The following is a 27,858-nucleotide window of genomic DNA, read 5'->3' on the forward strand; positions in this document are numbered from 1 at the left end:
ACCAAACATACTTTGTTCCGAATTGAACACCAAAATCACCAATACATACCCTAGTCGCGACAACCTTTGACAGAATCTCTTGGCACTTGTTTTTCCTCCAACAATGGAAATAGAAGATGGTGGTTCCTTGCATAAACCTAAACACAAGATTTCTCACACTTTCTCAGACTTCATGATTAGGTATAACATCTTCATTCCCCTTTTCTATTAATTGTTAGACTTGTTCAATTAAAATTACAGATTAACGGTACAAAAATAAAAAATTGGGACTTGAAGAAACTAGTAGAAACTTTAAGCTTTGTTCTTTTTTTTGTGATTATTCATAGAGTCTTCCTCACATTTGATACTTTATTTCAATTTGAATTATCACCTGATATGAATTTGTGCATTTCGTTAAACAACCTTTTAGGGGAAAAAAATCGAGTTTGTGAAGAAAAAAAGAGATTTTTGTGGGGAATTTTCATAAAGTGAAGCCATAAAAAAAATAAAAATTGGGACCCTTTCTTGTTTATTATTCACTTTTAAGTTACCCCCAGATATGAGTTGGTTTATTTCATTAGACAACTCTTTAAGAAATAGATAGAGTCATGCTTAAATAAAGAAGAAAAAGAAGAATCAACTAAGATATTCAAAACTCCTACTAATGTTTTTGTCTATAATTTTATACAAATGTGTGAACTTCGCATTATGATTCTCTAGTGATTATTCACGATTTCTAACTCAGATTGTATTCCACTTTATCTAAAGATAAAAAAGGAGAACAGAAAATCCATTTGATATACACGGACATAGAGAAGAAATTATAACAAACAAATTTACCATAGCAATGATTTCTAACGAGAAATGTAATAATACATAAGTTCCCAAAGGAGTTGCTGAAAAACGAATAAGTTATGTAAAAGTTCATCCTTGTCTCCTCTAATGTTTTAGGTATTAGACATCAGGAAATTAGTCATGTCCAATTTTGGCTATAATTGCAACCTATCTAGTAGTGTCGCCATCATAAAATTCCTTTTTAAGATATAGTAAAGAATTTGAGGTAGGTTCAAGAGATGCCCAAAGTTATACCAATTGATTGAAAAAGTAGAGTTTATTTTTAAGATCAAAAGGTATAATTTCTTTTAAGATATATAATCTACCAATATTGTTAAGGTAAATGTCTAGTTTATTTTTAAACTTTGTGAATTTCGAATTTATTCTCAATTAATAACTGGGTTAAATATACCGCTATTGTTATAAGATTGGTTCAAACATAACCTTATTTACTAATGACAGAAGTTTTCTAACACATGTGATTTATTTACAAAGGAAAATAGTCAAAATGTGCTCTTCAACTATATAAAATGGTTCAAAATATTAAAATCGAACTAGTAAAGATGTCTATTAGATTGTTCGGCCTAATTTAAACTGTATTAAAAAATGTCTATTAGATTGTTTGGCCTAATTTAAACCTGTATTACAGTCAATTTTTTCTATAATTGCTATTCGTTATAACGACATTTCACTATAATGACCCGATTTTCTCCGAAACCGATTTTTAATGTTATATTTTATTTTTCTATAACATTCTACTTATAACAGCATTGACATGCGTTATAGCGGTACACTCTTTGTAAAATACCTCTCGATAACAACCATACTCAAACATTGTGTAATAACATTTTACAAGAAATACATTATGTATAAAAATAGAAAGCTATTGTTAAGAGTCAACTATTACTTGGGGTGAGATAGACGAGTTACATGTTAAGTTCTTAGACAACCTTCAAGCAGGGGCAGAGCCAGCCCTTCGGGTGTGGGTTCGGCTGAACCCAGTAGCTTTTGTTCGAACCATATATTTATATTAAATTTTTTGTCAAATATGTATAAATTATTAATTAAGAACCCAGTAACTTTAAAGAATTAGAGCCCCGAACCCACAAGCTTCGAATCCTGGCTCCGCCTCTGCCTTCAAGGGACTATTGAATTCCCTTTTGCCTAAAGTTTGAACAGAATTCTTCGTCAATTTAAGCGTTATATTATCACTACGAGACTGAAATTTATGAAACAACTTACAATTGTAGAATTCATTCGTCAAACTTGAGATATTTAAATTCTCAATTAATTTTAAATGCATAGGTTCCTTAGATTTTAACTCTTTATCAGTAACAACTAGTTATCGATTTATTTCTAATTTATTAGTCTTTTCAATTTTTAAATAATGAGATATGAAAATCAATTGAGAGTAAAATTAACAAGTATATTGTTTTCTTTTATATGTCATATAAAAGGTATAGAAAAGTAATTATTTTTGTATATTTATTTATAATAGCTAAATAAAATTTAAATTTTAAATATCAGTATACATATATAATAACAACTTATTATAATAGTGATGAAATTTTCGGAGAAAAGCTGCTATTGTAGAGAAATTCTGATTATATTAGAGTTTAAGTCGTGTAGTGTTCTAACAAAAAAGTAAAGAAAAACAGAAGATGTGGGTAACATTATTGAAAAGCCTATTTCCCACTTTTCCCCCCCTTCTTTTGATTTGACCACATGTAAAATACACTTAACTTCCATATATAAACTTCTAATTAGTTACGTATACCGTTATATACCCATTCTTCAATAATAATGGCAGTACCTTTCTAATTTCCAATCGGGTCAATAATTTAACCCGGTTTAAAATCCCCTTTTGCTCATTCATTTTCCTCTAAATCACATCTCTCTCTATAATAAACCTTAAATCTACCATGAACGAATCTCGAAAACATCAGGTTAATTCTTTGTTGTTACTTAATTGCTATCATTATTCGGTTAATTTGATCAAATTGCTTTTTTTTTTTTTTTTTGATATTCGAGTTTGAGAATTTAGTTAATTATTTTGTTACGTGCATTAATTCAGGCCAGTAATTCGGGTTTATTAGCTTAAAATTAAGAATATTTTATTATTTTGTCTGCATATATGAGTTATGATCGGTTAATTTGATCAAATTGATCGTTTTTTTTTTGCATGATTTGAATGAGATTTGAGAATTTGGTTAATCTTATTTATTTTTTGTTTTGTTTAGGTTTCGTTACGAGGCGCAAGTGCGAAGGAGATTTCGAGAGATGTGCTTTTGGAGAAAATATCGCAAGAGAGAGCTTTGAGGAATTTTACTAGGCGAGCTACTGCTTCGGCGCGATTAATTCAGGTTTATTAACTTAAAATTGAGAAGATTTAATTGTTTTGTTTGTTTATGTTAGTTGTGATCGGTATATAACTGCTTTGATTGTGTAGTTTTGAGTTCGTTTGGATAGTAATTCGGGTTTATTAGCTTAAAAATAAGAAGATTTTACTGTTTTTTCTGCGTATATGAGTTATGATCGGTATATACTGCTTGATTGTGTAGTTTGGCTTCATTTGTGATTAATGTGTTAATTCAGGTTTGTTAGCTTAAAAATAAGAAGATTTTATTGTTTTGTTTGTGTACATTAGTTATGATCGGTATATACTGCTTGATTCTGTAGTTTGACTTCATTTGCGATAAATGTGTTAATTCAGGTTTGTTAGCTTAAAAATAAGAAGATTTTATTGTTTTATTTGTGTACATTAGTTATGATCGGTATATACTGCTTGATTCTGTAGTTTGACTTCATTTGCGATAAATGTGTTAATTCAGGTTTATTAGCTTAAAAATAAGCAGATTTTATTGTTTTGTTTGTGTACATTAGTTATGATCGGTACATACTGCTTGATTGGGTAGTTTGACTTCATTTGTGATACTACATTTAGGTGTATATTGTATTTTGTATATGTTAATTCAGGTTTATTAGCCTAAAAATAAGAAGATTTTATTGTTTTGTTTGTGTATGTAAGTTATGATCGGTATGCGCTGCTTGATTTTGTAAAAATAACTTCATTTGCGGTAATGTATATTAAATGTTTTATTGTAGTAAAAAATTTTCGTGCTTGTAAAGTGGTAACGACATGTTTGAAAACTTGGAGGTGATAGTAATATAATTATGAGCTAAACTTAATTAAGGTCAGTGATTTGGGTTTATTAGCGTAAAAATAAGAAGATTTTATTATTTTGTCTGTGTACATGAGTTATGATTGGTATACACTGCTTGCTTGTGTAGAAATGACTTCATTTGCGGTAATGTATATTGAATGTGCTACTCCCCCCGTCTCAAATTATCTGTCTGATTTCTAAAAATAGTTATCTCAAATTATTAGTAGTAATTGTTCTTGAAGACGACAAACGCCTCGATTATGGGGTGATGTTATGATTGATCAAATACGAATGAAGGGTAAAATAGTTAAAAACGCTTCTTAATTAATGTTTCTTAAGGGGCGTGTAAAAGAGAATCATGACAGATGATTTGAGACGGAGGGACTCTGTTAGTAGAAATTTTCCGTGCTTGTGAAGTGCTAAGACACGCTTGAAAACTTGCAGTTAGAATTCAGGGACACTAATAGTTAGGATTGTCTGCACTGAACGGTGAAGAGGATGTTTTAAATGGCATTCTAATATTGTTACCAGGGATCCACAGATGCCACGGCATTCCAACTTTAAATTTCTAAAGGAAACAATTCAGGAACTTTATGTTGCATCACCATCAAAGAGATATATAAAGAATTTAATACCATGATTTCCTGAGCATAACAAATATAATTATAAGCTAGACTTAGTGTCTTTTCATTGTCACAATAGTTAAATTACTGCATTTTCTTAATACACCTCATGTTTAAGCTTTACCCTCCTTGTATTGATAACAATCAGAGTTATTATGCCCTGATTTTGATGTGTATTTTTTGTTTATCCCTTTTTGTGAAGTTACCTTTGAAAGAAAAGGAAAAAGGAATAGGTTGATTTTGATGAGGTCTATATTTTTTCCTAGGTCTATATTTTTTCCTAACTGGAGGTACATATTCATAACAATCAAATGCAGATAATTGGGGGTTGAGAACTCGGGTAATCCAAGTCACTAATTGGGAGAAAGAGGAAAGGCTATTTAATTTTATTTGTTGGCTATCTTTTTGGTTTTAGCATTTGATATGTATTTAGCTATTTGGATGAACTTCAAAAGTAAAACTAAAGCTTGAATAATATGCTATCACGATGGACTAGAAAGAGCAAGTAGAATACTCGGAATCCGCAATCTCTTTCCAATTGCAAACATGATGAACATTTTTTGGATCTGTTGTGGTTTAAAGTTTTATCATCCATTGACATGCATACACATTACAAATTTTTATTTGTTGAGTTCACTTTTGTGTAATACAGCAGAACTAGTGTTGTGCTTTCTTTCATTATGATCCTCCTTTTTTGAAGTTTCCGTTATCAAACAGCATGTTGAAAGCCTTAATTTAAACAATGTTATATATTGAAGGAAGACATTTTATTGATCTCATCTTCAAGTGTGATTACCAACTATGAATGCGGCTGCTTAAAATATGTGCAGAGAGCTTGGCAGCGTTATAATGTTAAAAAATGTATAGCCCTGGAGCTTCAGCAGCAGTGGGAATCATTGATAAATAGTCATCTTGCTCCTCTAAAGAACTCGTCGATATCCAGCCAAGTCCTGAGGCCCTTTCTTTTCTTTACTACATTCTTGTTGGCGCGATCTTCAAGAATTCAACCCAGAGAAAAAGATTGCATCAGGAGTTGCTTTGGAGTTATCCTGGAGAGCATAAACTCAACCAGTATGCTATTCTTATATTTTTCAACCCTTTAAGTTTCTGTGCAAATTTTATAGTCATGATTGTCTTACTATAACAATTCTGTTTTGCAAGTCTTGGCAAGAAAAGTATCCCATGTTTCGAAATCTCGTTCTACATTTTATTAATTCATTTGAAATATGGTTGTAAAATAACTCTTCTTTGTCAGAGTGATGTCCATATTTCTGAGCTTCTCCAGGCAAGTGCTTTAATCTAGTCCTTTTGTATTATGGGAAAAAGTTATATTCATTTAATTGGTGGATGTTCTGCTATCAAATGATAAACAACCTTATCAAAGACAAAACATCAAATAAGAAAGACTGTATCTGATTGCTTTGTAATGATGTTGAGCGCCTCTTTATGGATTATGATTCATCAGGATGCTAAATTGTGTGCCATACACACTCTCAATAATTCGATGGCTGCTTATGGGATAATGATCATTTACTAAGAGTTGCTCACTTAAATACTATAAAAAGATGAAAGAAAATAATCGTTTGCCAAATTGAACCTTAAGCACAAATATCAGCTATAAACTGCTCCTTGCTACCAATCAAAAAAAAAAATAAAAAAAAATCCCCGCCCCTTGCGTGATCTGCATTTATCTGTTGCTATTTGTCAGCTAAGTTCATTATGTTACAGCATACGTTGATTTTCTCTTTCTCTTTCTTTCTTTTTTAGATCCCGATGAAAACTTTTGCTCAATGGCTACTGGAACCATGGAAGAGAGAAAAGTTTGGAATTATCAAGCAAAGAAGTTGGTTACCATGTGCTTGTTTATTTTACAAGAATATGATAATTCTTGTCACAAGAGTAACGATGTTTTACTTGCATCGTTAGCAATGCGCTTGGCAGTAATTCTGACCGATGTGAAAGGTTGGAAGTGCATCAGTGATACCAATATACAGGTCGCATTACTGGCAGTTAGGGATTTAGTTCAGTTCCTGGGAAGCATTAAAAGTGGACTGTACAATTCTGTAAGGAGGTACATTTGTAAACTTGAAGCTCCTAGTTCCGCTCAGGCGACTTTGTCCTCTCAGACAGATGAACGGTTATTGATAACTGCAAGTGCAATTACTTTAGCACTACGGCCATTTCATGTCGCAAACTTAGTTGCAGATAATAAAAATGTCTTACTAGAAGTGCAGAGTGCTGCCGAGCAATACTGTATTTATTTACTTACAATACCTTGGTTTGGTCAACGGTTACCAGTGGTGTTGATTCCGCCTTTGAAACACAAGTCTGTGTTAACACCTTGCTTGAGAATCCTATTGGTAAGTTTGGCATAGTAAAGTGAATACTGTTTTACTGTTGCAACAAAGTATAAGTGTATATGCTTGTAGTTACATAATTTTATGGCAATATGCATCTATGGGACGATATTATTGTCAACTTTGGGCTAGAAAAATCTACCAGACAACCACAAGAATAAATTATTACATCCACCTCATTGTAAACATATGGAAACTCTTTTGTCCTAAACAAATTATGCCAAGGGTGAGGGAGTAAGTCTTTCTTTGGCCGTAGAACTTTTTCTTGAATTCAACTGATTATTTTATTTTCGAATTTTTTTATTTTCGAATTTTGGGATACTTCTTGGCTCCATTTGCAACTTATAGACCTAAACTATGAGGTGTTTGTATTGCCCCCTTGAACTTCCCTTTTTTTTTTTTCCACCCTGGAACAGGATCTAGTGGGAACAGGGAAGTGATAGTCACACTCTAACCACGTGGATTTTCTAAACACATGGCATCTTTTAAAAATTAAATAATTTTTTCTTTTTAAACTTGCAGCATTTTACTGAAAATGCTCTTAATTTGTTTAACTCAAGCAGTTTTTGGAATCCATTTTCTTGGATGCGATTCTATTTCATTTGGGTCAGATCCAACATTCATAAAATAAAATAAAAAAATAAATGAGAGAAGTAAACAAGAAAAAGCAAGATAAGAATACACAGTTGGAAGAAATAGTTGTTTTATATAACCATGTGACATTTGGTTGTTGGAAGAAAAAAGCCAATGCAGCTTCTTTTTCTTTTTTCTTTGCTCTCATGCACTATACAAGAGTTCAAACCACTCTATTCCACTTGGCACTTCAGGGTGGTAATAGATAGCTAAAAAGGCAGTTCAGTGGGTAATATAAACACTGCATAGTTTAGGTGTGTAAGTTGCAAATGGAGCCAAATCTAAAGAGGTCCTTATGTATTATACCTTGACTTTATGATGGCTCACATTATCAAACTTTATGATTTTCTTCATTGCTTGTGGTGAGTGATTTATTGGTACTTTCTTTTCACTATGTTCTGCGAGAAGCATTGATTAGTTGGGCCACTGGATGATTTCTAAAAGCTTGGCACTTGTGCTCATAGCCTATCATCTGATGCATACGTGGATCCCCTCTTCAGTAGGTTATACATGCTAGGCATGCTTCGTGCTGTGCAATCCACCCAATAACGGATTCCACTTATGCAGCAGATGTTACTGCTGAAGAAAACATTCTGAATTTGTAAACACATTTCTTGCATGGTACATATATATATATATAGATAGACATTGTGTATGTTTGTAAACTTATTTTGGGGGACTATGGGCGAAGTTTGACAATCTATAAGATGCAGTGAACCGTTGCTAGATACAAAGTATAAAAAATAGCCAAAGCATATATAGAGAGTTATCCCTTACTGTCAATTTGGATAATTTGGATGGAAAGGAACCATAGATGTTTTGATAAAGCCTTATCTCGTATTTTGTTCTGCTTAAATGCTTGCACATCATGTTTTTTGTGGTGTGGTAGAAATGTCGTAAATGATTTTGTTATTGTACTGAAAGTTATGTGCCTCTTATCTATTTTTGTTACCTTATTTTTAAAGAAAATTTATAGACCCCTTACATACTTAAAGGAGTAAATCACAAATGATTTTGAACACTCTTAGTAATCCTTGATGCTGTAGTTTGTTAACAAAGTATTATCTTATACGGAAAAGCTGGACATTTTGACTGTAATTTTCCTTAAATTCTGATGCATCTTGCATTAACACTTCCCATCTTCATTTTGGTGATCATCTCTATATCAACAATTAGTTTGTACTATATTGGTACCTCCCCTGAGTTGAATTAGCATCCATATTTTCCATAATTTCTAGTGAAATTATGGTTATTAGAATGCGAAGGGATTGATTAAACTGTGACAGGTGATGGCAGATGTCAAAGGAGCAAATTTTAAAGGATATGTCAGATATGGATCAGATGACAAGTTTTTCTCACAACAGGGTGATGCCACCAGTTGGTTGGGCTCTTGGAAATTTTATATACCTTGCTACTGGCAGTGAAAGCAATATCTTAGATTCTGGAAAGTTAGTGTCTGGTATAGACCGTCAATCCTATGTCCGTGTAGTAATTACGCTGGCGGAGAAATTATTGACTCAGATTGAAAGGGCTGGATGGGTGAGAAAGGAGAACCAAGAAGTTCAAGGTGACGGAAATTCTGTTGAAGCCGAGAAAACTTTTGGATCCTTGCAGATGTCGTATATGGACCTTTTTAAGCCTGTTTGCCTGCAGAAGCATCTTATGGAACTTCTAGTGTTGGAGAAAGATGGTCTCATTCAGAGAGCTGAAAGTCTACCCTCATGCGGCTCAGAATCTTCTGGGAGCTGTGAATTGCTTGATGTTGCTTACTACTATTCATGGATGCTCAGGATATTTTCTAGTTTGAATCCGCTGCTGGGGGCAATGCCAGTTCTCAACATGCTATCTTTTACTCCTGGGTTCCTTTCTAACCTGTGGGGAACCCTCGAAGAATCACTTTTTCCTGGAAAGAATCTTGTTGGTAAGGGCAAATATGTGGAAGAAAGTAAAATTTCTGAGAACAAGATTCTTGAAGTTTCTGAGAGAAAGCAAAAACATTCTTCTAAAGATATAAGCAGCAAATGGGCTAGCGTATTTCAAAAGATAACTGGGAAATCACAAACTGAGTTCAAAAGTCTGGATCGGCTTGATGGAAAATCAAATACAGTGCATATTGACGAGCATTATTCTGATATGTGGGACATTGAACTGCTAAGGCAGGGTCCTGATGGCATATCAAAAGATTTGGCTTGTCTACTACATCTGTTTTGCGCTAGTTATTCACACCTGTTGTTAGTTCTTGATGACCAGGAGTTTTATGAGAAACAGGTCGGATTTCTTTTTCACTTCAATATTTCATGCAATATTTGATTTTCCAATATCTTTAGAATGATATTAATAAATCCTGAAAGTAAGAGTTGCGTGAATGTAGGTTCCCTTTACATTGGAGCAGCAGCAGAAAATTGTGTCCGTGCTGAATACATTGGTTTATAACACAATGGCGCACAGTATTGGTCCTGAAAGTAGACCTCTGACAGATTCTGCTATCAAATGTCTTCATTTATTGTATGAAAGGGATTGCAGGCACCAATTTTGCCCTCCTACTTTGTGGCTTTCACCAGGTAGAAATAATCGGCCGCCCATTGCCGTAGCTGCTAGGACTCATGAAGTTTTGTCAGCTACTTCAAACAGTGATGACGCATTAACCTCTCTGAGCATGGGCTCCATCATTACTGTTATCCCACACATTTTCCCATTTGAGGAAAGGTAGTTTTGACATGAAAAACTTACCATAAGCTTTGATAATTCATCATTGATTTACCTTTAAGCTTATTCCGACAGTTTCTAACGTCTAGAGTTTATCCAAATGCTCCTTTCCCGTGCTTGACACTGGCAAATCATGGATTTTGTCCGCAACTCTCTGTGCCTCTCGTCTTTTGTTAGTTAACTATTTAAGATTCATATCTGTTTGTTCATATTTTTGTTTTAGTCATCCTCTTCCACCTTAAGATGTATGGTACTCCCGCCGACTGCCGACCCAATATATGTCCCGCTGTTTGACTGGGCACGGAGTTTAAGAAAGAAAGAAAGACTTTTGAAACTTGTATGCTAAAACAAGCCTTAACATTTGAACATCATCATATTGTGCTTACAGTATTTTTTTGAAGCCCCTGCTGGGGTGAGGAAGCTAATGACACCAACACCACCAAATTTGATCTGTGACAGTAGTATCTTTCAACGCTGACTGTTATTGCCTTTAACACCTTGGAAGTATAAAGTTTCTATCATGAATCAAGGTAGTTTACTCATGAGTCTTTTTGGTTGGGTTTTTTATTGTCTGAACCTTTGTCTAAGATATAAATACATTAGCCTCCTTTTTGTGTTGCCAATAAGGAACTTTATGGACTTATACTCCGTCTTTTAAACATTTTAATGGCATAAATACATATGTAACATGGTTGTGTGTTTTTTCTGATTATTTTCATAATAACTAGGAGTTGTACTTGCGGAAAAGGGTCAAATATACCCCTGTACTATTAGAAATGGTTTAAATATACCCCTGTACTATTAGAAATGGTTTAAATATACCCCCTCGTTATACTTTGGGTCCAGATATACCCCTTTCGTTATACTTTCGGTCCAAATAGGCTCCTCCCCTTAACTTTGGCACTGATTTACCCTTATTTTTAGTGGAATGACATGTGTCAGCTCAGAAATAAAAAGACCCGCCCCAATGCTTTTATCCACTACCTGACTCAATTTCATTACAAAGCAAAGGAATTCATGTGTCAGTGAAATGGTTTAAAAAATGTACGTAGTAAACTAACAATATATTTTTTATAAGAGTTGACATTAAAATTAGTGCTAGAGCCAGAATAGTAATGACTTAACTGGCAGTTAGCACTTAGCAAATCCAAATTAAGTTTTATTTTTTATTTTTTTTATTTTTATATTTTGGAGATTTGATTATTGGCGCCTGAAATTCCTGGAAGGTAAAAGTTCAGAACTCTATATTCCTTAACCAGAAGTTACAATTAAAAATGGATTATCACTAGTAATTTTAGTAATTTCCCTCGTGAATTCCTTTGCTATAACGAGGGGTATATTTGGCCCTTTTCTGTTGTGCTTATATGTTGGTCCACTGTATATGATGATGTTGCATGTTGTGGCTCAAACCGCGGAGGTTAGTCTCATAGGTCCAATGTAATCATGAAAAGAGTAATTTTCTTTTGATTTCTAGAGAAAGAGATGTTGCTATGTCAACTTACATGAATTCATAGGAGTAGTTCTTGCACCAGAGGTATCATTTTGGAATTACGCATGCAACTGTGTCTCGCAATTTAGATTAAAGGGTGCCAGTTGTTTTCTTCCGGTCTAGCAGTAATCTAAATCATTTCTGGTCCTTGGCAGGGTTGAGATGTTCAGAGAATTCATCAACATGGACAAAGTATCAAGAAAAATGGCCGGTGAAGTTGTTGGACCTGGTCCACGTAATGTTGAGATAGTAATTCGTCGTGGTCATATTGTTGAAGATGGATTTCAGCAACTAAATAACTTAGGATCAAGGTTAAAGTCCAGCATCCACGTCTCTTTTGTGAATGAGTCTGGTCTTCCAGAGGCTGGCCTGGACTACGGTGGGTTGTCCAAGGAATTCTTGACAGAAATAGCCAAAGCAGCCTTCTCACCTGAGTGAGTTGCCTGTGCTTATGTAGTTATCCAGTTAGCCATCTCATATTTTGCTCTCTGAAATGACTGAAGGTCTTTGTAATTGGTTCTATTTTGTAAGGTACGGGCTCTTCACACAGACCTTGACCTCAGACAGACATCTAATTCCTAATACAGCTGCAAGATTTTTGGACAATGGATTTCAGATGATTGAGTTTCTAGGGAGAATTGTTGGCAAAGCGCTCTATGAGGGAATATTGCTAGATTATTCCTTTTCACATGTTTTTGTGCAAAAGCTGTTGGGCCGCTATAGCTTTCTTGATGAATTATCTACACTTGATCCTGAGCTATACAGGAATCTGATGTATGTTAAGGTAAATGCTTCTAATCTCTTATAAGATCGTTACCAATCAAAGAAGTGTTCTGTTATAAGATTGTAAAGGCTCCAATACTATATGAAAAAATAAGGATAGAAATGTATTAGTTGTTTGATCAATATGGAATATAGACACGCCTATTTGTAAGTATACTAGTGATAATTTTCTAATGAGGACAGTAATAAAGTTGCAATCTAACATAATTAACTAATGAACAACCCCAAACCTCTAAAAGTAATTTTAATGGAATTATGCATAAGACATATATTTGGTTTCGGTTTATGCAGCACTATGATGGTGATGTCAAGGACCTCGCATTGGATTTTACAGTTACTGAAGAATCATTAGGAAAACACATTGTTATTGAGCTTAAACCTGGTGGCAAGGATATCTCTGTAACAAAAGAGAACATGTTGCAATATGTTCATGCAATGGCAGATTTTAAACTAAATCGGCAGGTACCGATACTTGTGCTCCTACATTGAGATGCCCATTTTGCTGGTATTAGTGACTTATTGTTTCCAGCACTCAATTGCAGATACTTGCTTTCTCAAATGCATTTTATAGAGGATTGACAGACCTTATATCTCCTTCCTGGTTAAAGTTGTTTAATGCAAGTGAATTTAATCAGGTAATTCCCTTTGTGCATATCTTAGCAGAACTTTGTGTACAATTTTCTTGCCCTATTGTACAATGGAAGTGGATGCCTCTGTAGTTCGACTTGTGCTTTATTACAGATTCTTGTATTCTTGCAAGTGTATGTAGTCGCTATGTGTGTGTGGGCAAGAGAGAGAGAGAGAGAGAACAGGCTTGCTTATTGGTTTGTTTGCATACGTATGCGCTTACTCTGTTATCCTACCATCAATCCATAGAATGTTAGTGTATTCCTCATGGGGTATGAGATTCGACCATCAACTGATCTCTCCTTGTTCTTTCCATGCTAGGTTTTGACTTCCTTGTCTCTTTGCTTATTCAAAACAAGGATTCGCTTTTAAATGCATTGCAGAATGTGTTGGCAACACCTCTGCAATTTTTCCTTTTTCTCTTTGCTCTATCTTATCTGGTTGACTGGTTCTCCACATTTCTCTAAAATTAAGGAAGTTAAATGTGACATGCCATGCAGACAATAAATGAAAGGCTTAAAGAAACTACAAATAGTGCATATGCTTTAATTTGGTGATAATAAGTTGAAAGCCGCATGAGTCACCAAGGCTTTCCTTTGCTGGACTGCATGCTTCCGTTTCAGCTAATCCAAAGTATTTATCCAGTTGCTTTCAGGGGGAAACCATGATATTGACATTGATGATTTAAGGAAAAATACACGCTATACTGGAGGTTACACAGAAGGGAGTCGGACAGTTAAACTCTTTTGGGAGGTATACATGAATTTTCTATGTTAAGAAACTGCAAATGTGATATCCACCATTGTCTACTTAACCGTCGCAAACAAACATCTCTCAACATTAAGGAACTTGGTCTAAGCAGAGATTTGTTATTGTTTTGTGTTAGCTGGCCATATGTATGTTGTCGCTAGTGTTAAAGTGGGAGAATGAACCTATGAAGACAATTAAGCATTTGTAACTAATTGTTCCTGTGGTTTAGGTATTTGCGAATTTTGAACCAAAAGAACGGTGTTTGCTGCTTAAGTTTGTGACAAGTTGTTCGCGAGCTCCTTTGCTTGGATTCAAACATCTGCAGCCAACCTTCACCATTCACAAGGTATGCACTTTCTCCACCCAAAAGAGTAGAATTGTTTTGCTTACCAGTGCTTAATAGTAATGAAATTTCGTAAATATAGGTTTCATGTGATTTGCCACTATTTTCGACATTCGGCGGACAGGATGTTGATCGGCTTCCTTCAGCTTCTACTTGCTACAACACCCTCAAGGTACAGTCTTAAATTATAATACGTTAAGTTTGAGGCATTGGATGCACCAACTCGTATTTTGTCAAATGAAAAATCAAGCTAGCTTGAACAACAGGACCTCTTTGACTTGAACATATTGCAATAATCTCGGCATTTTCCTTCTGCCTTTGACAGCTTCCAACATACAAACGCCAGAGTACTTTGAGAGCAAAGCTTCTATATGCTATCAATTCCAATGCTGGTTTCGAACTTTCATAGTTATTGTGCAGGTAAAGTGGTTTTCGCTTTGTTGTATAACACAAAAGCTAGCAGAAGATCACCCCATCCCCCACCGCCAAAAGAAAGATGGAAATTCCAGAAGATTAAATTTCTTCGCTTTTTTTTTTTTTTTTTGGCTGTAATGCAGTACTTAATAACTTACTTTAATCAAGTAGAATATTTAGTGTTGAATAGAGCTCATCTTATGGGATGACTCAAAAGACTTAATTAAAACTGTTCTGTCAGTTGACTTTCATGTCACAGTATATCTAATACCCAAAAACATATTCCCAAGCTGGGAAGGCTGTCAGACGTGTTGTACTTCGCTGTAACTGCTTTCATAAGAGATAAACTTTAGCTTGTATGAACCAAGACTGACTTCAAGTTCAAAAGTAATAAACATTATCATGAAAGGGGTGAACTACAAAGTAGACCACTTTGAGGCTTTAAGAGATGAGGTCAAAACCCTGTTCCAACAGACTTTGAGCTAACTTCTCATTTGCCGATTCTGAGGGATGAAATCCATCCCAGAAGACGTAGTTTGTAGCATTGGAGCATGTTCCTATGGACCTGGCATTACAAAGGAATGATGTTTCTAGTGTGCCAGTCCCGCAGCAAGCCTTCCTTGATTCAAAAAATCCTGGGAAAGGAATATTATCAGCGAAAATGTGATCCAGAAATTCACCTTTTTGATTTTAGAATACAGTAGCATAAACCCATTTTAGAAATTTAAATTGCTTCCTAATGTCAAGTTTCAAGAAATGAGACACGTCTTCTTGTGTTCTTTTTGTTGACAATAAAATTTTGTACATGTTTATGCTTTGGAAAACTTTTGAAGGTTAAGCGACTTTGAGAAGAAGGAAGGAAAAGGAGAAGGGAGAAATAGTTTCAGCATGTTACCACTTTCTGCAGGTTTTGTGATCAGATCAAAGAGAGGCTGATAGATGTCAAAGACTACGAGCTTGAGGCCGGAAAGCTTGTTCTTTAAATTTTGAGATGTCCTGTTGAGTTTATTGTTGAAGGAGATTGCGTCTTGGTTCAGTCTTGCAACACACTGGTTCCTTCCTCTACCGAACAAAGTAATGGCAGCTGGCAAACAACCAGTTGGTGGCAGAGTTGTGACCCCAATCCTCCTTGCTCCCAGATCATAGAGGTTCTGTCCATAGATTGTTTCTGATATTAACATGTGGAATTTGTGTATAATTGAACAATTTGCATATAATATTTCTCAGTTTGTGATTTATAATTACAGCTCGATCTGAATTATTGATGTTCTCAGTATCAGGAGTAAAGATTGTGATAATATCCAGCTTATTTTTCAGGATAAGTCTACCTGGTACTCAGGTGTATGTCATCCTTGTACATCCTGTAACAATCCCAAGTTTCTGTAATTTGATAAGTGCTTGTTATGATTCATGCGTTGGCTAGCTTGCTCCCATTTGTCAAATGAGTGTTGGAACTTAAAATTTATTTTCCAGGGCTCTTACTATCATACGAAAATACTACGTGGTAAATTGACATTATAATAGGTTAGTCCTAGTTGCATTTTCATTTGATAATGCTCTTGTGCTCAAGGGTTATGCGTAGTAATTCTGTGCAGGTTGCGCGGATTTTGAATTAGTTTATGGAAATAGTTGAAGCGCTAATAATTAGTACACAGAAGAGGAAGCCGGACCTGAACAAATGAAGAGTAAGACTGCATGAGGATATCTGAGAATTCATCAGGTGAGTAGCGTCTGTTCAGTAGTGGATTTATATAATAGTTTTGAATGAAATCACTGCTTCCTGCATTTATAAGATGTATTCCTCCTGAGAAAATGTTAGTAGCCTGGGTCCTCCCTACCAGATTCACTACTTTTCTTTGCCACAACCTGTAATATTTAAGTTGATGTGGCAGCGTTAGAGCACGCTGCAAAAACCATGACATCTCCAGGTTAGTCATCCTCAAAAGATCAACAGATTTCTATTCTCAGACGTATTCGAGTACTTACAAAGAGTCGAGCAGTCACATTATAATAACCAGAAGCAGCAGAGGCAAAGTTGACACCAGTGAGAATTCTTTGCCCTCTAGCTTCTCGGCTCAGGTAAGCCGGTGGGTATGAAGTGAACCCAAGATATTCAGCTGTGGATAAAAACATGCATGTGTGAGGACATCTACTTTGGGGGGGTTTTTGGGTTGGGGGGGGGGGGGGGGGGGGGGAGGAAGAGGGGAGGTTGCGGGGACGATTCTTGAAAAGTTTTAGACATTACCAGTGAAGTCTGTGGCCAGCTTTCCGTTGCAGAACCTTCCGGTGGGTCTGTGGGTAACGAAATCTCTTCCATAAGGTGGAAAATTTGCCTTGATGAGAGTGCTTAAGTTGTTATTATTTCCAACATCAACTACAGAGTCACCAAAGATGCACAAAGCTGGAACCAAGGGGTCTCCATTAGATACAGAAAGCACAATTGCAAGAAGAAAACCACCTAAGAGACACCTCAAGAAACTCATTATTCTCTTTTCCTGTAGTTACTCTATTCGTTTTTGTTTCTACCTCTTATTAGTAGGAGAATTTAAGGGCATTCCAATTTAAGGTTGAAGTTAAAAGGGCTTTTCAGATAGAAAGTTGCTCATTTCCAGGTGAAGCGGCATGTTTTGCACCTCATAAAGCTAGTGGTAAAGTGAGATTCTTGGGGCAAAATATATGTTTAGGTGAGGCTTTCTGTTTTTTCAATTTTGTCTATTTCTGTGAGTTCATTTAGGTGTATGGCCAAGTGTTTTAATAAACGCTTACACATACTTTGCAGAATTGAAGCAAAACTGACGTGAACCAGAAAACTTTTTCCTCACGTAGGACCTCTGCTTCTTTTCATATTGGTTTATTCCTATCAAACCACAGAGAGATAATCAAAACAAAATAAAAGGGGACTAGACCAAAACCTTTACAAAGAAAATGCAATTTGAGGAACGGTATCGTAACTTCGATTCTCTATACATATTAAAGATGCTCAAAAGATATGTTAAAAACAAGAACTAGAATAAATTAGACGAGCACGTAAAACAACAGGAAATATATCCAACATCAGTAATCTCTTGATAAACCTTTATCAAAATCTTTTTCACATTTCTTTTCCTCAATAGCTGTGGTATCCCCAAATGTATAAAAAAGACGGATGACACTACTGCAAGCGAGAAAGCAACTTGTTTAGTCTTGCGATGCACTTCTGCTAGAACAATAACTCGAGACTAAGACATCTTACAACTCTCAATTGAGAGCTAGCTTGCCCATGTCGTTCCAACAACCGGTGAGGAGCACCTAAGTATACAATCGATCGCGTGCAGTAACTGGGAATTGTATTACACCTGTGGCAAACTTCAATATCGTAGAGAGACATTTCTTGATGTTCGTAGGTCATCGCTTTCGCCACTAAGTTGAACAGACCACCAGTAGCCTACTTGTTCATTTTATTTCTCCCAACAACTTGTTTATTACCTTTCATTATGTTTCGAGTAGCTAGCGATGGCAGCTTCAATTATATTCTTGCAATTTAGGGTATAGGGATTTGCATTTTAAAGAGAGTTTTAGTGCTTGTCCATAAAATACTATTTTCTTTGATGGTCGTCCTTCTACCTATTTTTTCTTTTCTCTATTCATCGAAACCAGAAATTCGCGTAAAAGAATTCCAAAAAGATGTAAGATGTTGCACTTAAAATATGAAGTTATGTCAATGAAATTCAACATTTTAAATAGTGTGCGTGTATACATTTCGTTTATGTATCGTATAATTTCCCGATAAAAGGAAATTCAATTGAACCCTACACCAAGGATAATTATGCCCTGATCTAATTATTTAATAATCCAACCTTCTACCCTAAAATAAATAATCCAACCTTCTACTCTCATCAATTTTTTTTGGGTGTTCTCATATTTCATAAGCAAAGTTCGCACCGTTTATTTCTATATTCTTGACCCGGCGTTCACGGTTTGATTAGAAACCGATCAAAATCGTAAACCAAACCAAACCGATTAAATAAACTGATATTTACTTCGGTTAGGTTTGGTTTTGAATTTTTAAAAACCGATAATATTTGGTTTGGTTTTGGTTTTACTAAAAGCAAATCAAAGAAAAAATCGAACCGAACCGATAAATTTTATACATAATTTTTATAATTATATATACACAATATATTAGTTTTTATAAATACTTTAAAATAATTTATATACTTTTTAAGCAAAATTTTATTTATCTCTAATAGGCTAATGAAACTTTATACTGTAAGCTGATTTTAAAAATAGAAATCCATGAATTCAAACTCATTTATTCAAAGAAATAACTATATTAGATTTACCTAGATTTATTTTTCGTATTTCTTATAAACTTTATTCACTTAATTAAAATCATAAATCTTAAGACATTTTCTCCGTAATGCAAGAAACTATAGCTACCACAATAAATGGGTAATAATGGATTATAAGTTGGAAAATGATAGAAAACTCTATCCTAATTGTAGGAAAAAAACATGAAAGAGAAATACCGTTAATTTTCTTAAAAATAAAAAAATCGACTAAAACCGAACCAATGGATATGTATTATATTTGATTTGGCTTGGTTTTATTAATTTTAAAAACGGACTAAATTAATTTGGTTTTAATTTTAACCTAAAATCGACCCCATGAATGCTCCTAATTCTTGTACTTTATGAAATCAAGTCCCTCCAATTTTTCCTCCCTCGTACTCAATCAAACCACAAGGGTCATTAATTTTTAATTAAGTTATATACAATGTACACCGTCAAGTCATCAAAGAATATTTAATCATAAGTCTTTGTAATCTTGAATCTACCTATTATTGTAGATCAATTTTATCCGATAGTATAAAAAATTTATACACTCTTAATTCCCCAACTTAAACTCTAATTCAAATTTCTCCCAATTCTCATAATTCTTGCATAGCCTCTTTCAAAATCATAACCCCGCAAATTTCCCATCTAGCCATTCACAACAACATTTTATATGTTGCATCTCTCAACGAAATCACTGCCTTCGATTTAAAAACCTATGAACTAAATTTAATCGACACATTAAATTCATCTTTTGGCTTAGTAAAATCAATTGCCTTTACCAAGAATCATTAAGTAACTTTTTTGTTTTCTAGGCATTAATTTTGAACACCCTGGACCGCGTTAGCTAACCTTTTACATTTATTCAGGGTGTTCAAAAGTTAATATATGTACATAAATACAGAAAATTTACCCTATATGTACACTGTAATTTTTTACCGAGGGTGTTCGGGTGAACACCCTTGGCATGCTCTAAATCCGCCCATGCTGTTTACCAGTGCCATTTACGATATAGTCACTTTTGGAAACACTTTGCAAAGCACGACCACTTAATCAAATTCAGTCCCATGGACTGAAGTTCAAATCTGAACTCTGAGTGGTCGTTTGGTACACATACTAAGTTATTCCAGTATTATAGTCCTAGAATTATAATCTCTGGACTAATTTATTCACTTGAGAGATGAGATAAAATAATATCAAACTAGATGGTATAAGATGGTTATTCTAGACTACATTAGATGGCTATCCTAGACAAAGTTTGGGATAGGTTTTATACCGTGTTTGATTAAATTTATACCTTAAACTAAACAAGATATAAATTTTATCCAAAATTTTATCTCGAAATATTCCAACTTATCCTGTGTGTACAAAACGACCCTGAAGGTGCTGTATTCTTTTTTATTAAAAATTGAGTTGGGACTCAACTTCAGTCCTGGGACTGAAGATTAGTGGTTACACTTGGAAGTTGGAAAGTATTAAAAAGTGGCTGCGTCTTAAATGACGCTAATTTTCTAGGCTGCTGGGCTACTATAGAGGTGGCAACCGGTTTGGCCTTACCGGTTTTAACCGGTAACCGGACCGGTTAAACCGGAACCGGAACCGGAACCGGAACCGGTAGAACCGATTCCGATTAACCGTTTAATGGTTTACCGGTCCGGTTCCAATATTTTGGAAACCGGAACCGGTTAAACCGGTTTAACCGGTAAAAAATTAAAAAAAAAAAAACTAAAGTATATAAGTAAGTATATATAGTATATAGTACATATATATAAGTATATATAGTATATATATTAAGTTATACACATATATAAGTATATATAGTATATATATTAAGTATATATAGTATATATAGTATATATAGTAGATATGTATATATAGTATATATATTAAGTTATACATATATATAAGTATATATAGTATATAGTACATATATATACATATATATAAGTATATATAGTATATAGTACATATATATAAGTATGTATAGTATATATATTAAGTTATACATATATATAAGTATATAGAGTATATAGTACATATATATTAAGTATATATAGTAGATATGTATATATATATAGAGTATATAGTACATATATATTAAGTATATATAGTATATATAGTAGATATGTATATATAGTATATTTAGTATATATATTAAGTTATACATATATATACATATATATAGTATATATATTAAGTTATACATATATTTAGTATATAGTACGTATATATTAAGTATATATAGTAGATATGTATATATAGTATATATATTAAGTTATACAAATATATATATAATAAGTTATACATATATATATATATTAAGTTATATATATATTTAGTATATATATTAAGTTATACATATATATAGTATATATAATAAGTTATACATATATATATATATATAAGTATATATAGTATATAGTATATATATTAAGTTATACATATATTTAGTATATATATATATTAAGTTATACATATATATAAGTATATGTAAGTTATACATATATATGTATACGAAAAGCACTATTCTGTATTGCTGACTTGCTGTTAGGCTGTTAGTCAGTAAATATTTAAACTTTAATTATAAAGTTGTATAACATATGAAAATATAGCTACAATATACAAATAAATACTATAATATATATATATATATATATATATATATATATATATATATATATATATATATATATATATATATATATAATACAAAACACAAAAAAAAATAGATTTTAACCACTCCGAACCGGACCGGTTCCAGTTTGAGGTTTAAAACCGGTAAACCGAAACCGGCCGGTTCCTTAACCGGTTCCATAACCGGTTCCGGTTGGAACCGGTTGCCACCTTTAGGCTACTACAAAGGGACATGTACAGCTGGGAGCAGGGATGACCCATTTGGATATGGCCGAATACGATGCATTTTTTTTGGGGCTTTTTTCATAACTGACTGCATTTTAAGGGTTAAAAATCTGACATAGCAATATTTTACTTATTTACAGCTCGTAGCTACTTTTTTGTTTGTTGTATTTATTTTTTCGTCTGTATTTAATTTTTGTTTTCGCTGTATTCATGACTAAAATAATTGTTTTTCACTATATTAATGAAATAATTATCTGCATTCATAAATTGGCTTATTTTATTCATGAATACAACAAGTAAAAAACTGAATGCATATACACCAATAATTACACAAATGCATCATATTTTCCGATATGTATACAACAGATACAGGCGAAAAAAATACAATATAGATACACTAAAAAATTAACAAAAACAAGCGAAAAACATTGTATACACAGTAAATATACATACAACGAAAAAATTAATGAATACAATCAATTGTATGCTAAAAAATTAATCAATACACTGAAAAAAAATCGTGATTTTTCAGATCTGGTGTATATCCGGCCAAGATCTGACCGGATCTGATCGTAAAAGCTCGCTGTGGTCGGATAAAGTCGTGGTGGTCGGCGACATCTTGGCCAGATCTTGGTGGTCGGCGACAGAGATCATATTAATAATCACCTGAATCAATGTTTCGCTTTTCGAATAAAAAAAAAGGGAAAGAAAAGGAATAATCTGATTTATGTTTTCCAATTGCCTTTCCAGGCGATCAAAGTGGCAGATACCTCATTATATTGACTTGATATATTCGTATCTAAGAGTTGATAGCGTTGGTGTGCTTCTCATTAGTTGAGAGCTCGGCGACAGAGCAGATCTTGGTGGTCGGCGACAGAGCTTGGGTGGGGGGAAGGGGGAGAGAGATGGGAGGATTGAGTTGGAAGTGAATAATGTGATGATGGGGCATTTTACTTTGTATATATATATATATATATATATATATATATATATATATATATATATATATATATATATAGCTATAAGATGTATTTAACATATAATTATTAATTATGAAATGTAATTATTTTAAACTATAGCTACTAAATATAAATATGTAGTAATGTTAGTTATGCTATGTAGTAATCCCTTCACGGATTGACGGCTCTTTAATTTTTACCCTTCGTTTAAAAAAATATTTAAAATTTTGGATTTAAATATTCGCTCAGTCAAAAAAAAAAAAAAATCACACGGCAACGCTTCGCGAAAATTCTGCCTTAAAGCCTGACCTTTGACTGAATAAGCTTAATTTTGCTACCAAATTCTTTCTTATGAATTTTTTTTTGACTGAATTGGAATTCGGACCCAAAATCTTTGAAATATTTTAGGCAAAATCCAAAATTAAAGACCAGCAATTTGAGGGCTAAAAATTAAAGATCACCCCTCGGCCAATCGTGCAAATTGCCCATAGCATGAAGCCCAACAAAATACATTTCCCTACTCTTCTACATGAAAGCAATTCCGTCCACCAACGGCATCTTGCGTACTGATTCGTCTTTTTATCTCTTTTTATTTTTACGACCCAGAAATTCATCACGGGCCAATCCTTACCTTTGATTACCAAAAAGTACAAATTTTATATTAATATAGGTGTACCCTTCTCTTCTGCGTTGAAAAAAAAAGGTATACTCTTATGCAGCCCACAACTGTTAAAAGACATACCAAACATTACTTGTTCAGTTTTTTACTTTTTCCTCCAACAATGGAAATAGAAGATGGTGGTTCCTTGTATAAACCTAAACACAAGATTTCTCACACTTTCTCAGACTTCATGATTAGGTATAACATCTTTATTCCCCTTTTCTATTAATTGTTAGACTTGTTCAATTAAAATTACAGATTAACGGTACAAAAATAAAAAATTGGGACTTGAAGAAACCAGTAGAAACTTTAAGCTTTGTTCTTTTTTTGTGATTATTCACAGAGTCTTCCTCACATTTGGTACTTTATTTCAATTTGAATTATCACCGGATATGAATTTGTGTATTTCATTAAACAGCCTTTTAGGAAAAAAAAAGTCCAGTTTGTGGAGAAAAAAAGAGATTTTTGTGGGGAATTTTCATAAAGTGAAGCCATAAAAAAAATAAAAAATTGGGACCCTTTCTTTTTTATTATTCACTGAGTTTTTTTTTTTTTTTTTTTTGGCTTACATTTTGTACTTTATTTCAATTTAAGTTACCCCCAGATATGAGTTGGTTTATTTCATTAGACAACTTTTTAAGAAATAGATAGAGTTTGTTAATAAAAAAGAATTAGCTAAATGGGAATTTCTGTTAAAAAAAAAATAGATTTTTCTTGAGAATTTTCTTAAAGTGAAGCCATACTTTTTTCCCTTTGCATTTTTTTTTTGCGGGGGGTGATTGGTCAGACATTGTTTGAAAGTTTTTTTAGATTTTCATCTCAAGTTTAAGCAGATATTGAGAAATCACAGTGTTGACATGTAGTATTTGTGCTACTCGATGGGAAAAAAAAAGAAAGAAAGATACAACTTTGAAAATGATTACTTCCTCCGTCCCAAAAGTAGTTGCATGTTTCCCTTTCGAAAGTCAATTTGACTAATCTTTGGAGCTAAATCTGTTTAGATTAATTTCATATTTTAAATTATGGAATTTTAAATTATAAGTTGGATATTAAAAAACTATACGAGAAGTACTATAAATTGCACTTCTTCTCATATCAATATGGTAAAAAAGTACATCTTGAAATGTTGGTCAAATTTCAGGTAGTTTGACTCTCGAGAAGCGAAACGTGACTAGTACTTTGAGACAAAGGAAGTACATAAGTTTAGTTCTCTCTATTTCAGGATTACAAAGTTTGATGAATTAGCGGAAGTGGGAAGTAGATTACTAGTTGGTTTTCAACAAGGACTTGGTAAGTGTTGTATAGCATCCAGTTGAATGAATCTACTCCAAGAATATAATTAATGTTTTATATGCTCTTTAGTGAATATAGCTAGTTTGCTTGCTTTTGTCAGAGTATCTGCGGCGTCAACCGATTGAAAAGTATTCTGAATTGGTCGAGCGCATTATTAGAGACAATGAAACTGATAGGCTTTCCTCCTACATAGAAGCTGGATGTCTGAATGCTCATGATTCTGTACAAAATATGTCCAAGTGTAAGTGTTTCACAAGTCTGGAATCTTTACCTCTCTCTCTTGGTTTTACGATAATTGAGTTTTTGCTTTGATACGTATTGCATGCTACTTATGCATGTCATATGATCATTTCTTTCTTGCTGCCAGAGTTTAATTTGGATAATTCTGTTTCGCTTATCTCTTTTCCATATAGTAGACTATTGAAATATCTTGTTTCAAATTTTTTGATATGTTTATATATAAACAAGAGGGATGACAAATTGTCTTTGTGATTTGATTTTTGTTGTTGTTGTCTTCATATCATGATACTATGTACATCTAGTGCAGTTCGAGTTTCTCCCTTTTGTTTCCAATCTTTTTCTTTAGAAATTTTTTGGTGTTATTCGCTTTATAACTTGGGTTCCTTCTGCACAGAAGTACATACATGCCACCTTGGTCTTCAAGATCATGTAAACAAAGGTATTCCATGTGCCCTGAATTAATAATTTTTCTATATCATCTTTACATGATTGCTTTAGTTGCACTATAAACAGTTATGCGATTTTCCAATTGTATTTGAAGTTTGGTTGTAAAATGCTGATATTTAATTGCAGCGAAGTGTGTAGTTGATGAACTTGCATGTCTTTTAAAGGATGCGGAAGCTGTAGTGCAATCGATAAATTGTTGTTTGGCTCAAAAGGGGGAACTAAATGTTGGCAATGGTAAAGATTTGTTGGAAACCTCTGATGATGAAGTAAGTTCCTTTTTTCTTTAATTTTTTAGCCACTTACATGCTTGAGCTTTTAATAAGTATCGCCCATGCATTATTAGCTAACTCTTCATCTAGAACTGAGCCACTATTTATGCTGTTGAAAATTGCTGCAAGTGGAGACTGTTTCTCTATGAAATGGTTGTTAGAAAGATGGGATTACACATCAATAATTATGTTATTCTGGAATGAACTTGAGAAAATAGAAAGCAAGAATTAATATTGGATAAAACGGAGGCAAAAACGCAAGGCGATTTCTTCTTATTTGTCCAATCCTTGCTGGACAGAGTTACCCAATACCTGTGCTGGTTGCAGGTGGTAGGTATCCGGTAGAATTAGTCGAGGTGCGCAAGCTGACACGGACATTATATTTATCAAAAAAGGAAAAAAAAAAAAAGAACTTATGTCGGAAATCCAGATAAATTCTTCAATTCATTTTTTTGGGGGGCAAGCCAAAAAAAAAAAAAAAACCTACAGTTAAGTTTATGCTTGGTCATATTACGTAGTTATGAGGTTAATACTAGTAGGTCTGCTATCCTTTTGAATTTTATAAGCTCTTAACCAAATGTGACTTTGTATCGGATTTGCTAAAATATCACAGTAAATGGCATTTGTGGTGCTACACTGCTGAAAAGATTCTGACTCCTAAATTTAAAGTTTCAAGCTAGTTTGTTGGAAAGCTATTCAAACAGTTAAGTTCCAGGTGGAAAGGGTTACTTTATGTGATTATTATCTAGATTTTGAGTCCGGAATAGAATAGTCTACTTGTAATGTTCACTCAAAAATTCCAATTTTAATTAATATAGACATTCCTATGTTCTTATTTCTTAAAAGAAAAAATTATCTAAATCAATCGTGATCATTAGGCTGACCTTGAGCCTATATATGTTTCCCTTTTGACTGTTTATGTTAACTGATTTCTGATAATATGCCAATGTAGGAAGAAGCATCGTCTGTTGATTCTCTGAAACATGTAGTCATTGATACTGCAACACTGATGGCAATAGTGTACTCCATGGTAAAAAGTGACTACACAATGCAGGTAATTATAATCTTTTTCCGTCCAATATATTCTTTATTATCGGTTTAGAATTAGCCAAGCTCGTAACGTTTAATTCTTTTTTGCCTGTAACAGGAAAAAATTGTTTCTTCCCTTAACCTCACTTCACCTTCCGGAGAATTGGATAGCTATTCCAGCATGTGGTCGTTGCGCCCTTACATAGATGATGAAATCATGCATAAAGCTTGGAAACTTGTCCGCTAACTCGTTCTATAGCAGAATGGATAGCTATTCCAGCATGTGGTCGTTGTGCCCTTACATAGATGATGAAATCATGCATAAAGCTTGGAAACTTGTCCGCTAACTCGTTCTATAGCAGAAAAAGCTCTACTGTATAGTTTTCTTGCTGGAAATTTGCTTGAAGCCGTAGCAAAATGCAGTTGGGATATAAGAAAAAAAGACAGACGAAAGGAAGTACCGGAAATTATAGGAGTTTGGGGGTTGAAGAAGGTTATGATATTGAAGATTATTAATTATTGGTTCAAATATGTAATTGTGTTATAGCAGTGAATCAAGTGGATTAACACATTTACTTCTTTCTTTTAGGAATATACGCAATGATTTTTTCGCTTTCACTTTCAAACACCCCGCTGATAACTAGAGTCATTCTTTGATATACGCTGACTATGAGTCAGGTTCAATAGAGTTTGATCAATCCTACTTTTTGTCATTAACACTCTAATTTATAAGTAATTCTAACAAAAGTTTTCATTACATTCTTCTCATGTTATCTTATAATTGTAAGCTCGGTATTATGTTGAGTAAAAAACATGATGCTAAATGATGAATAAGGCTAAATTCTAGCTGAGAAAAGAAGTGGAGAAAAAAATAAATTAGAGAAATAAATGAATGCTCAGTTGAACTTCACAAATTAGACATTTTTCAATTTCTGTAATTGAAAAATAATCACTATCATGAAATTTCAAATTTCATCGATGAAAATTTCATGATTTTAAAATCCATTACAGTATAATCGCCAGCAAATGCCTTTTCTACCAGCAAGTCAACACAAGTCCAGTTCAACTTATAATAGTTTAGAAAAG

At 33.6% G+C, this 27,858-nt stretch overlaps 3 protein-coding genes across 10 annotated transcripts; 2 read left to right on the forward strand and 1 right to left on the reverse strand.

The window, feature by feature from the left end:
• Window positions 1–29: 29 nt before the first annotated feature.
• On the forward strand, window positions 30–27,347 carry LOC132629955 (uncharacterized). 4 transcript variants are annotated; one of them, XM_060345390.1, is made up of 8 exons: window positions 30–119; window positions 23,641–23,692; window positions 24,717–24,784; window positions 24,870–25,028; window positions 25,425–25,466; window positions 25,601–25,740; window positions 26,696–26,797; window positions 26,891–27,347. In XM_060345390.1, exons 1-8 carry the CDS (start codon window positions 104–106, stop codon window positions 27,017–27,019), a joined length of 708 nt encoding a protein of 235 aa, XP_060201373.1. In that variant the 5' UTR covers window positions 30–103; the 3' UTR covers window positions 27,020–27,347. The 4 variants fall into 4 exon arrangements, with proteins under 4 accessions (XP_060201373.1, XP_060201375.1, XP_060201372.1 ...); XM_060345392.1 differs by having other exon boundaries at window positions 24,888–25,028; XM_060345389.1 differs by having other exon boundaries at window positions 50–119; window positions 24,702–24,784.
• On the forward strand, window positions 2,585–16,113 carry LOC132629951 (E3 ubiquitin-protein ligase UPL7-like). 5 transcript variants are annotated; one of them, XM_060345384.1, is made up of 15 exons: window positions 2,587–2,759; window positions 3,054–3,176; window positions 5,359–5,671; window positions 6,368–6,960; window positions 8,887–9,858; window positions 9,962–10,296; window positions 11,941–12,219; window positions 12,317–12,569; window positions 12,860–13,030; window positions 13,111–13,203; window positions 13,841–13,948; window positions 14,175–14,291; window positions 14,371–14,460; window positions 14,614–14,708; window positions 15,610–16,113. In XM_060345384.1, the coding sequence occupies exons 1-14, from the start codon at window positions 2,736–2,738 to the stop codon at window positions 14,695–14,697; spliced, it is 3,555 nt and encodes a 1,184-aa protein (XP_060201367.1). In that variant the 5' UTR covers window positions 2,587–2,735; the 3' UTR covers window positions 14,698–14,708; window positions 15,610–16,113. The 5 variants fall into 5 exon arrangements, 4 of the variants coding, with proteins under 4 accessions (XP_060201369.1, XP_060201367.1, XP_060201366.1 ...); XM_060345383.1 differs by having other exon boundaries at window positions 2,588–2,759; window positions 15,536–16,113; XM_060345385.1 differs by having other exon boundaries at window positions 2,589–2,759; window positions 5,431–5,671; window positions 15,536–15,943.
• LOC132629952 (GDSL esterase/lipase At5g03820-like) lies at window positions 15,057–17,285 on the reverse strand. The gene is made up of 5 exons (XM_060345387.1): window positions 16,948–17,285; window positions 16,689–16,819; window positions 16,373–16,606; window positions 15,598–15,853; window positions 15,057–15,337 (listed from the first exon to the last, which is right to left on the reverse strand). The coding sequence occupies exons 1-5, from the start codon at window positions 17,183–17,185 to the stop codon at window positions 15,144–15,146; spliced, it is 1,053 nt and encodes a 350-aa protein (XP_060201370.1). The 5' UTR covers window positions 17,186–17,285; the 3' UTR covers window positions 15,057–15,143.
• Window positions 27,348–27,858: the final 511 nt, after the last annotated feature.

Source organism: Lycium barbarum, chromosome 3, assembly GCF_019175385.1.
Source record: "Lycium barbarum isolate Lr01 chromosome 3, ASM1917538v2, whole genome shotgun sequence".
In the NCBI taxonomy this organism is placed as follows: Eukaryota; Viridiplantae; Streptophyta; class Magnoliopsida; order Solanales; family Solanaceae; genus Lycium; species Lycium barbarum.